Source organism: Giraffa tippelskirchi, chromosome 1 (genome assembly GCF_054371585.1).
Source record: "Giraffa tippelskirchi isolate mGirTip1 chromosome 1, T2T-mGirTip1v1.2.pri, whole genome shotgun sequence".
NCBI classification, from domain to species: Eukaryota; Metazoa; Chordata; class Mammalia; order Artiodactyla; family Giraffidae; genus Giraffa; species Giraffa tippelskirchi.
The window spans coordinates 14,503,154-14,517,338 of NC_137275.1; the positions used below are offsets into that span (position 1 = coordinate 14,503,154).

Below are 14,185 nucleotides of genomic sequence, written 5' to 3' on the forward strand. Positions count from 1 at the left end.
GACTTCTTTTTTTTCCCAATCTCTCTGTTTTTTATTTCTTGCCTTATCACACTGGCTGGAACCTCCTATTGCAATGTCAGAGAGGATTGATGAAAGCACCCATCCAAGTGTTATCTCTGATCTTAGGAGGAAAGTTGTCACAATTTCACAATTCAGAATGATATCAGCTGTAGATTTTTTTCATTTGCTCTTTATCAGGTTGAAGAAGTTCCCTTCTATTATTACTTTGATGAGAGTCGTCATCAAAAGTAGATTGTGAATTTTGTCAAAAGTTTTACTGAATATATTAAGGGGATTGTATGGTCTTTCCATTTTAGTTTGCTAACATAATGAATTACACTGAGTCGTTCTAACGATTACACTAACGCTGCTCTGTAAAGTCTTTGTTTGACTTTTAGGTCAGCATAATCCTTACCTCATAAACTGATTTGCAAAGTATTCTCTCCTCTTCTCCTTTCAGAAATAGCTTGCATGGAATGGTATTATTTCTTTCTTCAACATTTTATAGAATTCCCAGTGAAGTCATCTGATCCAGTTGTTTAACCTCTTAGTTAAACAAGAAGTTCCTCAAAGGCAGTCGCTGTTTTAAAGTACCATATTATATAGGGAATCATAGATATGCAGTGAAAACTCAAGAAGTGAAGAAACTGATTAAATCGATTCTGGTGCTGTCGCTCTGTGAACTCTTAGCATCAGGATCCATTGACATTTACAAAAATAAGCCCAGACCTTCATATTTCGGTCTTTACTCACATAAGATTTTAAGCAAGAGTTTATTAACATAAGAAGATGAGAAGAGTGGTATATATCAGTATCTTCTTTATATTTGCATAATATTTGAACTGTGAGTATTAAAAGACACACACACACAAAGAGAGAGATAGACATAAAGAAAGAAAGGAAGAACAGAGAAAAACTTAAATGCAAACCAGACAACTCTCAGGTTATTTTACCTGACAACAAAAATGAACTCTGATGTCCAAGATTTCAAACTGAAAAACGTCCATCTTTTCTTTCATACAGATTTCTTCCTGAACGTGCCTTGGCAGCCATAAATCATGTACAAGATATTCAATTTGAAGCAGTGATTGGCCACAAAATCAAAATGAAATGAATAAATGAGCTCCAGGCTGAGATGTATGCACCTTAATGATGTGGAACTAAATTTAGAGTCAATGCTTCAAAGCTCTATTTCACATTTTTCAATGCTATTAATATTAAAAAAAACATTGGTTTGGCATTAGCAGTGGTCGAATGAACAAGACTAATCACGTGTCTTTCTATTTCTCAAGATTATGCATGCAGTTTTAACAGATCCATTTTTCATTCTATGCCTCTTAAAAACTTGTATGCTTATGTAAACATACTTAAGAGGTCATTTTTCTTTAAGAGATTTCATTTCTTTTCTTCCCATTTAAAGGCGGACAAAGCTACCTCCCTGAGAGTAAATATAAAAAGAACTTATTTACACAGGGAGGTTTTAAGACTGTTCTTAAAGTAGCCTTCTAATCTGTTGCCTGGCCACAGAATGTCAGCAAGTACACAGTGTAAGCTAACAATTAGACATCAAGTTTAAGCAGATGGCTGTACTCCAAAAAAGAGACAGATTACACCTATGCAAGACAACATTTGGAAGCTTTCTCTAGCTTCTCCCTTTTTCGTCAGTCCATAACAGTGCTTTCTTACCTTATTCTTTTCCTGATATAGATTTTATATCCACCAACAGTGTGCCCTTCACACTTTCTGCCCTTTTAATAGTCTCTGAAAATACTGTGACATTACAAAAGGTGACTCTCTCTTGAATCTCAGGGTATCTGAAATTTTAACCCCATGGTAACCTCTTTCTTTGTAGTCTACGCTTTCACATATCATTGGTACCAGAGATGTTTAGACAGCTTTGACCTTCAAAAATGAAAGCTAACGCAGGGATGCTAGGCCGGCTGCTTAATACTGTACTGTGGATCTGACAGATGGAAGGGAAAACAGAGTTGTTGTTGTTGTTGTTTTTATAAAATGGAAAAAAAAATCTGACCCCAAGTACATCAAGAATCATCTAGTTTTCTCTGTTTTTCACTAATGCTATAGACTGCTTTGGCTTAGACTATCCTGTTTTATCCTAAGTGAAAACAAATGATTAAACACAAATCATTAATAAAAACAATATTTTTAAAACAAATGATAAATATATTGCTGTGCTTTTAAAAAATAACCTCTAGTAGTTATAAAATTAGGAGCCTCTGAGCATCTTTCAGGAAGCAAGGACCTGGGTATTATCAAGCAGACAGAGCTTGCAGATGTAGAGTGGGATCAGGGGTTCTCCCAGCTCCAGCTTCTTTGACTGTTAGGAGGTTTACACACTGAAACTTATTGGGTCCTTTGTAAGTGAGGCACTGCACAAAGTACTATCATTTTGAGACTTTTATTCTTGTTCACTTCAGTTCAGTTCAGTCACTCAGTCGTGTCCGACTCTTTGCAACCTCGTGGACTGCAGCATGCCAGGCTTCCCTGTCCATCACCAACTCCCAGAGCTTGCTCAAACTCATGTCCTTTGAGTCTGTGATGCCATCCAACCATCTCATCCTCTGTTGTCCCCTTCTCTTCCTGCCTTCAACTTTCCCAGCATCAGGGTCTTTTCCAATGAGTCAGTTCTTCGCATCAGGTGGCCAAAGTATTGCAACTTCAGCTTCAGCATCAGTCCTTTAATATTTGTTCATGATTTTTGTTTCAATTGTTTGCCTTAAAATTAAGAACTTTATGAGTGGAAGCTTAAAATGTATTGTTATTATTTTAATCATTATTTATTTATTTGGCTGCACCACATGGCACGTGGGATCCTAGTTCCCTGACCAGGGATCAAACCCATGCCCCCTGCATTGGGAGTGCGGAGTCCTAACCACTGGACCACTAGGGAAGTCCTCAAAAGGTATTAATTTGAATGTATGATTACAAAACTTCAAAAGAGAAATATGTCAAGTAAAAAAAATATAAACCTATCCCCCACATTCCCGTTCCCTAGAGGTCAGGCTATTAATGTACATCGTCCCACCCTTTTCTAATGCACGTATGAGCACACATATGACAAATACATTACATTCTTTTACTGCATGTGTTATATCAGTTGTTTCAAGACGTGCATTATATCCTGTAACTTGTTTTTTTAGCTTACCAACATATCCCCAAAGCCTTTTCTTTCAGCATATAAAATTTAACCTCATCCTTTTTCATGGGCACATAGTACTAAATGGTACTGTATTTAACTGTTCCCTTATAATGTAACATTTAGGATGTTTCCAGATTTTCTCAATTTATTTACTTTTTTATTTACTTAACAAACACTTATTGAGGGTCAGCTACAGTTCTAGATTCGGGGAAGCATCAGTGAATAAAGCAAACTCTTTTCCTTAAAGTAGCTCACATGCGGTAGGTAGGGCAAACGACAGACTAAATGAGAGAGAATGGAGGATGTACATATACATGTAGCGGATTCACTTTGTTGTACAGCAGAACCTACCACAACATTGTAAAACAGCTACTCAGTGCATGTGTGCTCAGTCGTGTCCAACTCTTTGCAACCATATGGACTGTACCCCTCCAGGTTCCTCTGTTCATGGAATTTTCCAGGCAAGAATACTGGAGTGGATTGCCATGTCCTACTGCAGGGGATCTTGCCAACACAGGGATCGAACATGCGCCTCCTGCACTGGCAGGCAGATTCTTTACCACTGAGCCACCTGGGAAGCCCAAAAGCAACACTGGAGTAGGTTGCCATTGCCTTCTCCAGTGCATGAAAGGGAAAAGTGAAAGTGAAGTCGCACACTCGTGTCCGACTCTTAGCGACCCCATGGACTAGCCTACCAGGCTCCTCCGTCCATGGGATTTTTAGGCAAGAGTACTGGAGTGGGGTGCCATTGCCTTCTCCGAAAGCAACTGTACTCCAATTAAAAAAATAAAATAAAATAGTAGAGTCAGGGAAGAACTCTGAGAACTAACATCTCGGGGTTGAAATATGTGTGAAGTGAAAGCATAGCCTATTCAAATATCTAGGAAAAGGAAAGAGCAAATTTTGATGAAGACGCAAACTTTTCTGAAGAACTCTATGAGAGTCACTGAAGCCAGAGTGGATGAGCAAGTGGGCAGAATTGTAGGCAACGTGCCAAGAGAGATATCAAATTATTGGACATCACATAGGGCACCGTGATAAGTTTTCATTTTTCTGAGTGCAAGAGGAGGGATCTGAGGAATCTGAGCTAGGGACTGACCCAAATAAATTAAATCCCAATGTTAGGTGCAAAAAAACTTTCCTTTTTAATTCAACTTAATTTTTTGGCTTTCAGCTTTTGTGAGTGAAACTCAGAGAAATACCTGGGAACACAAATATTGAGATCTTTTGCCTGTTTTCCTTGCATAGTTTGGCTATTGATTCTTCCTTATATGTTCCTGCTGTGCTTCTAAATATTTTACTGTGACAATCTCCATCTCGTAAATCTCCTCAAAGAGCCTCACTCCCACCGAAATCCCAGTTCCAAGGCTATCTCCTGGGTGTATAGGTCCCTGGGCACACCCAGGCACACTTGTGCGTTCTTGTCTATATGAAGCAGTTGGTTAACAATGTATTACAGGGACTTCTCTGATGGTCCAGTGGTTAAGACTCTGCGCTTACACAGCAGGGGGCACTGGTTCAATCTCTGGTCAGGGAATTAAGATCCCAAATGCTGCTTGGCCAAATATATATATATATATATATATATATATATATATATATTATAAATTCACAAGTCCATTGAAGTATAGGGATTTATTTATGAAGATTTAGAATAAAAGGGCTTCCCTGATAGCTCTGTTGGTAAAGAATCTGCCTGCAATGCAAGTGACCCCGGTTGGATTCCTGGGTTGGGGAGATCCCCTGGAGAAGGGAACGGCTACTCACTCCAGTATTCTGGTCTGGAGAATTCCATGGACCGTATAGTCCAGGGGGTCCCAAAAAGTTGGACACAACTGAGCGATTTTCACTTTCACTTTAGAATAATAAAAATTTTAATTATTGTCCACACAATGCATGTAAAGATTCTTCCTGGTATTTTTTCTTATTTGGTCCAAGAGTCATTTTTTTCTTTATTATCAAATGAGCCATGTGTGCATGCTCAGTTCAGTTCAGTTGCTCAGTCGTGTCCGACTCTTTGCGACCCCACGAACCGCAGCACGCCGGGCCTCCCTTGTCCATCACCAACTCCCAGAGTCTGCCCAAACCCATGTCCATTGAGTCAGTGATGCCATCCAACCATCTCATCCTCTGTCATCCCCTCCTCCTCCTGCCCCCAATCCTACCCAGCATTAGGGTCTTTTCCAATGAGTCAACTCTTCGCATGAGGTAGCCAAAGTATTGGAGTTTCAGCTTCAACATCAGTCCTTCCAATGAACACCCAGGATTGATCTCCTTTAGGATGGATTGATTGGATCTCCTTGCAGTCCAAGGGACTCTCAAGAGTCTTCTCCAACACCACAGTTCAAAAGCATCAATTCTTCGGCACTCAGCTTTCCTTATAGTCCAACTCTCACATCCATACATGACCACTGGAAAAACCATAGCCTTGACTAGACGGACTTTTGTTGGCAAAGTAATGTCTCTGCTTTTAAATATGCTATCTAGGTTGGCCATACCCTTCCTTCCAAGGAGTAAGCATCTTTTAATTTCATGGCTGCAATCACCATCAGCAGTGATTTTGGAGCCCAAAAAAATAAAGCCTGACACTGTTTCCACTATTTCCCCATCTATTTCCCATGAAGTGGTGGGACCAGATGCCATGATCTTACATTGAACTTTAAGCCAACTTTTTCACTCTCCTCTTTCACTTTCATCAAGAGGCTCTTTAGTTCTTCTTCACTTTCTGCCATAAGGGTGGTGTCATCTGCATATCTGAGCTCTGCTCCTGCTGCTGCTAAGTCGCTTCAGTCATGTCCGACTCTGTGCGACCCCATAGACGGCAGCCCACCAGGCTCTTCCATCCCTGGGATTCTCCAGGCAAGAATACTGGAGTGGGGTGCCATTTCCTTCTCCAATGCATGAAAGTGAAAAGTGAAAGTTAAGTCACTCAGTCATGTCCGACTCTTCGCGACCCCACGGACTGCAGCCTACCAGGCTCCTCCATCCATGGGATTTTCCAGGCAAGAGTCCCACGAGTGGGGTGCCATTGCCTTCTCCATATGCCTCCAATTCTGCAACCTTCTCCATGGAATTTTCCAGGCAAGGATACTGGAATGGGTTGCCATTTCTTCCTCCAGGGGTTTTTCCTGACCCAGGGATCGAAAGTGTGTCAGTTGCATCTCCTGCATTGGCAGGCAGATTCTTTACCACTGTGCCACCTTGGAAGCCCCCATCAAATGAGCCACTTCTTGCTAATTTCTTATCTTTCAACACAAGAAAGATGTAGTAATGCTACAATTTCTCATAATACCAAGGTGTTTGTAACATGTTTGTATTAAAATAATATGAATCTTCTTGCCTGTATAATCTTTCCTACCATATATAATATTTCATGCTGCTGCTGCTGCTGCTGCTAAGTCGCTTCAGTTGTGTCCAACTCTGTGTGACCCCATCGACGGCAGCCCACCAGGCTCTGCCGTCCCTGGGATTCTCCAGGCAAGAACACTGGAGTGGGTTGCCACTTCCTTCTCCAATTGTTACTCTTGATTTTGCATCATCCATTGTGCTACTTGTAAATACTAGCTTCCAATCACTCAAAGACTGTTATGGCACTTCTTAGATGATAACCACAAATTCGAGCCTGACCCAGAGTGTGCAGAAAATGTGAATAATTTGTTTCCTGGTCACGGACAGGGAGGCCTGGCATGCTGCAATTCATGGGGTCGCAAAGAGTCGGACATGACTGAGCGACTGAACTGAACTGAACATGTTAAATGTATCATTTAAGATGTTATAGCATAACGCCAAACAGCACATCTTATAACTATGTCTTGCCTTGAACCCTTTAGGTAATAATTATTGAAAAAAATGAAAATGTAATCTTTTTGAATACTGACTGCACCTTGCCTCTCATACACCATCACCAGCAGGAAGGGAATTGTAGACATAACAAAATAAATAACCTCATATATGCAAAGGATGTCTGTTCTTCATCTGGGGGAGCTTAACACTAACCAGGGAGAACATGGCATCACCACATCAAACAGAAGTGTCCATTGGTCAGCCTGGACGGAAGAGGAGTCTGGGGGAGAATGGATGCATGTATATGTATGGCTGAGACCCTTTGCTGTTCACCTGAAACTATCACAACATTGTTAACAGGTTGCAAAGAGTTAGACACGATTTAGCAACTGAGCAACAATACTCCAATGTAAAATAAAAAGCTAAAACTTTTTTTTTTAATTTGAAAAATGAGGAAAAGAAGAGTCCTTTGTGATGAAGAATCTTGAAAGCCCTCAGAAGTGATAAGTGTATCCACTCCCAAAGGACTGCTTGATCCATGGTATAGAACCTACAAAGGGGGTGGGGTAACTGCCCTAAATACCAGTGGCAAGGAGCATAAGGACACCTGAGACCACCTGTAGAGCCCTTGGGTGTTTATACAACAGAAGTGGTAGCATGGTTTGCACATAGACAGTGAAAGTGGATGCCTGAGCCCACATATATGGCCTGAGCAGTGGACTTCAGACAGCGCAGACCTCTAAATTAGACCTACATACAAAATAAATGATAATCACCCCATATCAGCATGTCAGCATCACCCCAACAGCCCAACTTCACACAATCTTGCAAAAGAAATTCTTTGTCAACCTGCAGCAGTAGTCTGACCACCAGACATCTCTCCTAGAACTGGAATCTGGAAATGTGCCCTAGGGTGATGCTGTACATACAAGAGCACTTCAGGATATCTGGTCAACCCCATGTGCAGAGCCTGACAGCATCCCAAATGGAGAAACAGGGCCAGCACCAAAGAGGACTTAGAACATTTCAAAGAAGGCACTTCAAAGAGGTACAGGAGTGGGGCAATGTACTTGCATGCCCATGTCTAAGAGTAATAGTGTCCAGGGATTTCCCTGGTGGTCCAGTGGTTAAGATTCTGCACTTCAGTGCAGGCAGCATGGGTTCGATTCCTGGTTGGGGAACTAAGATCCCACATGCTGCATGGCATGACCAAAAAATAGATATGTGTAATAGTGCCTGGCTCCTCCAGATTTATGCATAGCTTAAAAGGGTGCCAAAGTAGATGTATGACTGAAGAAAAAATTTTCAGTTAGTCTCAGATCTAAATCTTATATTATGCATATAAAAATGTTTACAAAGATGAGATAACATCTAACCTTCAATTCCCATCTGTACAGGGCATGATGCCCAGAAGACTCATGCAGGCAAGGCTCAATTCCCTTGCATCACAACGGTCATATGAGATCAATCATGTTGGGAATGCAAACTCTCAGGCCCCACTCCAGATTTGCATAATTAGAACCTTTATTTTTTTCTTGGTACTTTTATAAAGGACTCCTAGTAATTGATGGAGCTTCCTTGGTGGCTCAGATGGTAAAGAATCTGCCTGCAATGCAGAAGACCCTCTTTCAATCCCTGGGTTGGGAAGATCCCCTGGAGAAGGGAATGGCAATCCACTCCAGTATTCTTGCCTGGAAAATCCCATGGACAGAGGAACCTGTCCGGCTACAGTCCACGGGGTCACAAAAAAATCAGACACGACTGAGCCACTAACACTTTCATTTCTTCACTTCAGGTGATTGATATGTACATTAAAGCTTGGGAGGCATGCTTTTTAGGACATCAGCTTTGAATTTAATGCGCACCAAGTCAGAACTGGGCTATTCTAAATAGAGGAAAACAATAGAATGGGAAAGACTAGAGATCTCTTCAAGAAAATTAGAGATACCAAGGGAACATTTCATGCAAAGATGGGCTCAATAAAGGACAGAAATGGTATGGACCTAACAGAAGCAGAAGATATTAAGAAGAGGTGGCAAGAATACACAGAAGAACTGTACAAAAAAGATCTTCATGACCCAGATAATCATGAAGGTGTGATCACTCACACTCACCTAGAGCCAGACATCCTGGAATGTGAAGTCAGGTGGGCCTTAGGAAGCATCACTACAAACAAAGCTAGTGGAGGTGATGGAATTCCAGTTGAGCTATTTCAAATCCTGAAAGTTGATACTGTGAAAGTGCTGCACTCAATATGTCAGCAAATTTGGAAAACTCAGCAGTGGCCACAGGACTGGAAAAGGTCAGTTTTAATTCCAATGCCAAAGAAAGACAATGCCAAAAAATGCTCATACTACCGGACAATTGCACTCATCTCACATGCTAGTAAATAATGCTCAAAATTCTCCAAGCCAGGCTTTAGCAATATGTGAACCGTGAACTTCCAGATGTTCAAGCTGGATATAGAAAAGGCAGAGGAACCAGAGATCAAATTGCCAACATCCACTGGATCATCGAAAAAGCAAGAGAGTTCCAGAAAAACATCTATTTCTGCTTTATTGACTATGCCAAAGCCTTTGACTGTGTGGATCACAATAAACTGTGGAAAAGTGTGAAAGAGATGGGAATACCAGACCACCTGACCTGCCTCTTGAGAAACCTGTATGCAGGTCAGGAAGCAACAGTTAGAACTGGACATGGAACAACAGACTGGTTCCAAATGGGAAAAGGAGTATGTCAAGGCTGTATATTGTCACCCTGCTTATTTAACTTATATGCAGAGTACATCATGAGAAATGCTGGGCTGGAGGAAGCACAAGCTGGAATCAAGATTGCCAGGAGAAATATCAATAACCTCAGATATGCAGATGACACCACCCTTATGGCAGAAAGTGATGAAGAACTAAAGAGCCTCTTGATGAAAGTGAAAAAGGAGAGTGAAAAAGTTGGCTTAAAGCTCAACATTCAGAAAACTAAGATCATGGCATCTGGTCCCATCCCTTCATAGCAAATAGATGGGGAAACAGTGGAAACAGTGTCAGACTTTATTTTTCTGGGCTCCAAAATCACTGCAGATGGTGATTGCAGCCATGAAATTAAAAGATGCTTACTCCTTGGAAGAAAAGTTATGACCAACCTAGACAGCATGTTAAAAAGCAGAGACATTACTTTGTCAACAAAAGTCCATCTAGTTAAGGCTATGGTTTTTCCAGTAGTTATGTATGGATGTGAGAGTTGGACTATAAAGAAAGCTGAGTGCCGAAGAATTGATGCTTTTGAACTGTGGTGTTGGAGAAGACTCTTGAGAGTCCCTTGGACTGCAAGGAGATCCAACCAGTCCATCCTAAAGGAGATCAGTCCTGGGTGTTCATTAGAAAGACTGATATTGAATCTGAAGCTCCAATACTTTGGCCACCTGATGCGAAGGGCTGATTCATTTGAAAAGACCCTGATGCTGGGAAAGATTGAGGGCAGGAGGAGAACGGGATGACAGAGGATGAGATGGTTGGATGGCATCACTGACACGATGGACATGGGTTTGGGTGGACTCCTGGAGTTGGTGATGGACAGGGAGGCCTGGCGTGCTCTGGTTCATGGGTTTGCACAACTGAACTGAACTGAAATATATGATAATTACAACAAAACCAATATTTACCGCTGGTCTTATTTCTTCACAAACTATGTGAGAAAGCATAGGGAGGGAATTGCAACCCCCACCCTAAGGGTCTTTTCATACTTCCTACTTTTTGCTTCCTCTTGTATCTCAAGTTATTAGGTAGCACATCATCTTCAATTTACTTCTTCAAATATGCTAGGTGTTCTGTTGAAAACCCCTTCTTTATTTGATTGGGTATTCTACACCCAGTCAAATTTGTCTGTCAACTCCTTGCAACAAGGTTGGGGTTGTAGGAAAATCAAGTGACACAAATTTGATGAGAGTTGTCTCAGTCTGTTTAGGCTACTATGACAAAATACCACAAACTAGGTGGCTTATAAACAACAGAAATTTATTTCTCATCATTCTGGAGTCTGGGAAGTCGAAGATCAAGATGCTGGTGTTGACTAAAAAAAGATGTACAACTTGAGAGTTGCAAGTTAAGTTTTATTTTGGGCAAAATGAGGACTGCAGCCTGGGAGGCAGCATCTCAGATAGCTCTGAGAGACTGCTCCAAAGCAGCAATGGGGAAAAGTCAATATATAAGGTTTTGGTGAAGAGGGAGTTCCATGAAGCACTCACTTCACAAAATATTTTTCGTTAGTCATGAGAATCTGATGTTATCATTAAGGGATTTAGTGTTTCTCTAGATATGAGATGCAAGGATTGAGATCATAAAATCTGTTCCTAAGAACATTCAACTGTCTAAAGACCTGTCCCTCCAGATTCCCTGGAGCACAGAGAGTCTCACTCCACCCTGAACTCCCTCAGGGGTTGTTGAAAGTCAACAGCTGCAGCAGCATGGGCTTCAACCTCCATACAGGCAGATGGCAAATGCCTCTGTTGTTCAGTCTTTGGCAATATTCTTGGTAAGTGCCAATTTTTAGTTGACACTGGCAAATTAAATGTTTGGTGAAGGCTTTTTTGCCAGTGTACATGGCAGAAGGGGTGAGAGATTCCTCTAGGATCTCTTTAATAAGGGCACTGAAACTAACACAACTATATTGTAAAGCAACTATACTCCAATAAAAAAAAAATAATAATAATAATAAGGGCATTAATCCCATTCACAAGGCTTCTGTCTCCCTGAACTAGTCATCTCCCCAAAGCCCCATCTCCAAATACCATTACACTGGGGATTATCTTTCAACATACACATTTTGGAAGAACATAAAAATTCATTCTACAGCAGAAATCTTTTATAGGAACAGTAATCACTGGGACTTCTCCGGTGGTCCAGGGGCTAAGACTCCACATTCCCAATGCACAGAGTCCGAGCTCAATCCCTGGTCAAGGAACTAGATCCCACAAGCCACAACTAAGACTCAGCACAGTCAAATAAAAAAATACATTAAAAAAAAAAGCCATAATCACAGTCTGACTTACATAGGATGCAATCATTTCCCATTCAAATTAGCTTTACAAATTCAATGTGCAGGTAAAAAATAGTCATAAATTCACATCAGAAACTTATGAAAAGCAAAATCATTTGCCTACTGCACTCTAATAATTAACCATTATTTCAATAGAAACTTTGCTACTCTTAAATGTGAAGTTTTTAAAAATGATTTAAAAATATGAAGTGAATTTGTGTAAATTAAGATAATTATTTTAGCACAAAGCTCAAAGCCTAAATTGCCTATTCTATATCTAGTTCAAAGAGCTAGAATTTTTCTTTTGGTTGCTCAATATCTTTTTCACTCTGATGGCTCTTTATTCATTAGTTCATACTTTGTTGAATCATTTTGGTGCATTTAGCCCTCACTTTCTCCTCCATTATATTCATTCTCTTTTCAGCCTCCCTCTTCCGAGATCCTACCCACATTCTGATCTGGCCTGAAAACATACCCAATTTTTCAATCATTGAAGTTACACTCTGTATGGGAATAAAAGAAGACCACTCAATACTGAATTCAATTGGGAATGATATAAATTAAATACTTTAAACAATATTATAGCTTTAGCCTACCTAGTTATCTAATAATATAGCAAATTTGAGTGCTCCTTTTCATCTTAGTGAATCCAACATACATAATATCCAACATATAAAATAAACAGATTTAACCAACTTACAGGCTATTCTCAAACCAAACAAGTTTTTTTCTATAGTTTATACAAGAAAAGATATTCATTCAGCATGAATTTTCTTTAAAAACTTGATTTTCTTTAATGGATGATACTAGGGTGTAGAAAAATTAGAGATTAAGATGTGATTCTTTAAAGAAGATTACAACAGAGTAGGACATCAAGTACACTATAAATAATTGTTCATAAAGGAAAAGTGGAGTTAGTGCCAATGAAAATTACTAACAAAGTGCTTTGTGAATAGAAAGCATGATTAATTTTGAGTGGGAAGGCCAATCTCTACTGACGAAATGTAGTTTAAGATATTAAATGTTCTTGTGTCAATAACATTAGAGATTAATCCAAAGGCATCTCCTCTTTCTCACCAAGCTCATTGAAATCTGACTCCTCAGTGTAAGACTTCTTTGTGGCCAAAAACTTAATCCACAGTAAAAGAGACAGATTGCTGCTGATTTTGGCTGAGTTGGACAATTTCTAGACAACACTCTAGCCATTATGCCTCAAGGTCAAGGTGACCTTTGCTGAATGTGGGTAAAGCACACTTTAATTTATTAATTTATTTTCAATTGGAACATAAATGGTTTACAATAGTGTATTGAAGCACACTTTTGACAATCCATATGATTTGTAGAGATGAGTAGTCACTTCCTTCCCCACTATGTCCCCAAGGCCTTCACTTATCATCCCTAAGCCCTGGGAGCTAGTGCTCTCTGGCTCCTTTTCTTCTGGTGCTGGTAGTTGTTCTTGAAGGCAATTGCATGCATGCATAGTCGTGTCTAACTCTTTGCAACCCCATACACTATAGCCCTGGAGAAGGCAATGGCACCCCACTCCAGTACTCTTGCCTGGAAAATCCCATGGACAGAAGAGCCTGGTAGGCTGCAGTCCATGGGGTCGCGAAGAGTCGGTCTCCACCGAGCGACTTCACTTTCACTTTTCACTTTCATGCATTGGAGAAGGAAATGGCAACCCACTCCAGTGTTCTTGCCTGGAGAATCCTAGGGATGGGAGAGCCTGGTGGGCTGCCGTCTATGGGGTCGCACAGAATCGGACACGACTGAAGCCACTTAGCAGCAGACTATAGCCCACCAGGCTCCTTTGTCCATGGAATTTTCCAGGTAAGAATACTGGAGTGCAGTTCCTACTCCACTGAAGTCTATTAAAGCAGCAGGTTTCAGAGCAATGGACAGAGCAGTCCATTTGACTTGTTTTGATTTGCGATCTCTAGGTTTTACTAACTTTGTAAGAAGAAACTTTCCCTAAGAGCCTTAGCCCATTGGCATTTGCACATGAGAGTTTTGAAGCATAGAGTCAACTACTAATAAAATTTTCCTTGCCTATTTTGTCTTCTTTGATATGGCAACTGAATGACTAAATAAAAGAAATTATAAGTTATTATATAATAATTTTAAATAAATCATCACAAGTTATTATCATAGTTCCATGTAACAACAAAACACTCTATAAAGGAGTTACATTTTCTTTAATAAAAGAACAGAATT

At 40.3% G+C, this 14,185-nt stretch overlaps 1 protein-coding gene across 6 annotated transcripts in view; it reads left to right on the forward strand.

Annotated features, from left to right (window-relative positions):
* The window catches only part of LOC145542309 (17-beta-hydroxysteroid dehydrogenase 13), a 41,471-nt gene that overhangs the window by 23,851 nt on the left and 3,435 nt on the right, over nt 1-14,185 (forward strand). For 4 of the 6 annotated variants that reach the window (XM_081580872.1, XM_081580863.1, XM_081580846.1 and 1 more), the window contains one exon: nt 1,024-2,183. In XM_081580872.1, the coding sequence (XP_081436998.1) occupies nt 1,024-1,114 (91 nt within the window). In that variant the 3' untranslated portion in view covers nt 1,115-2,183. Of the gene's footprint in view, nt 1-1,023; nt 2,184-14,185 lie in introns of those variants that run through there. The other 2 variants (XR_014079778.1, XR_014079757.1) reach the window with 1 other exon arrangement.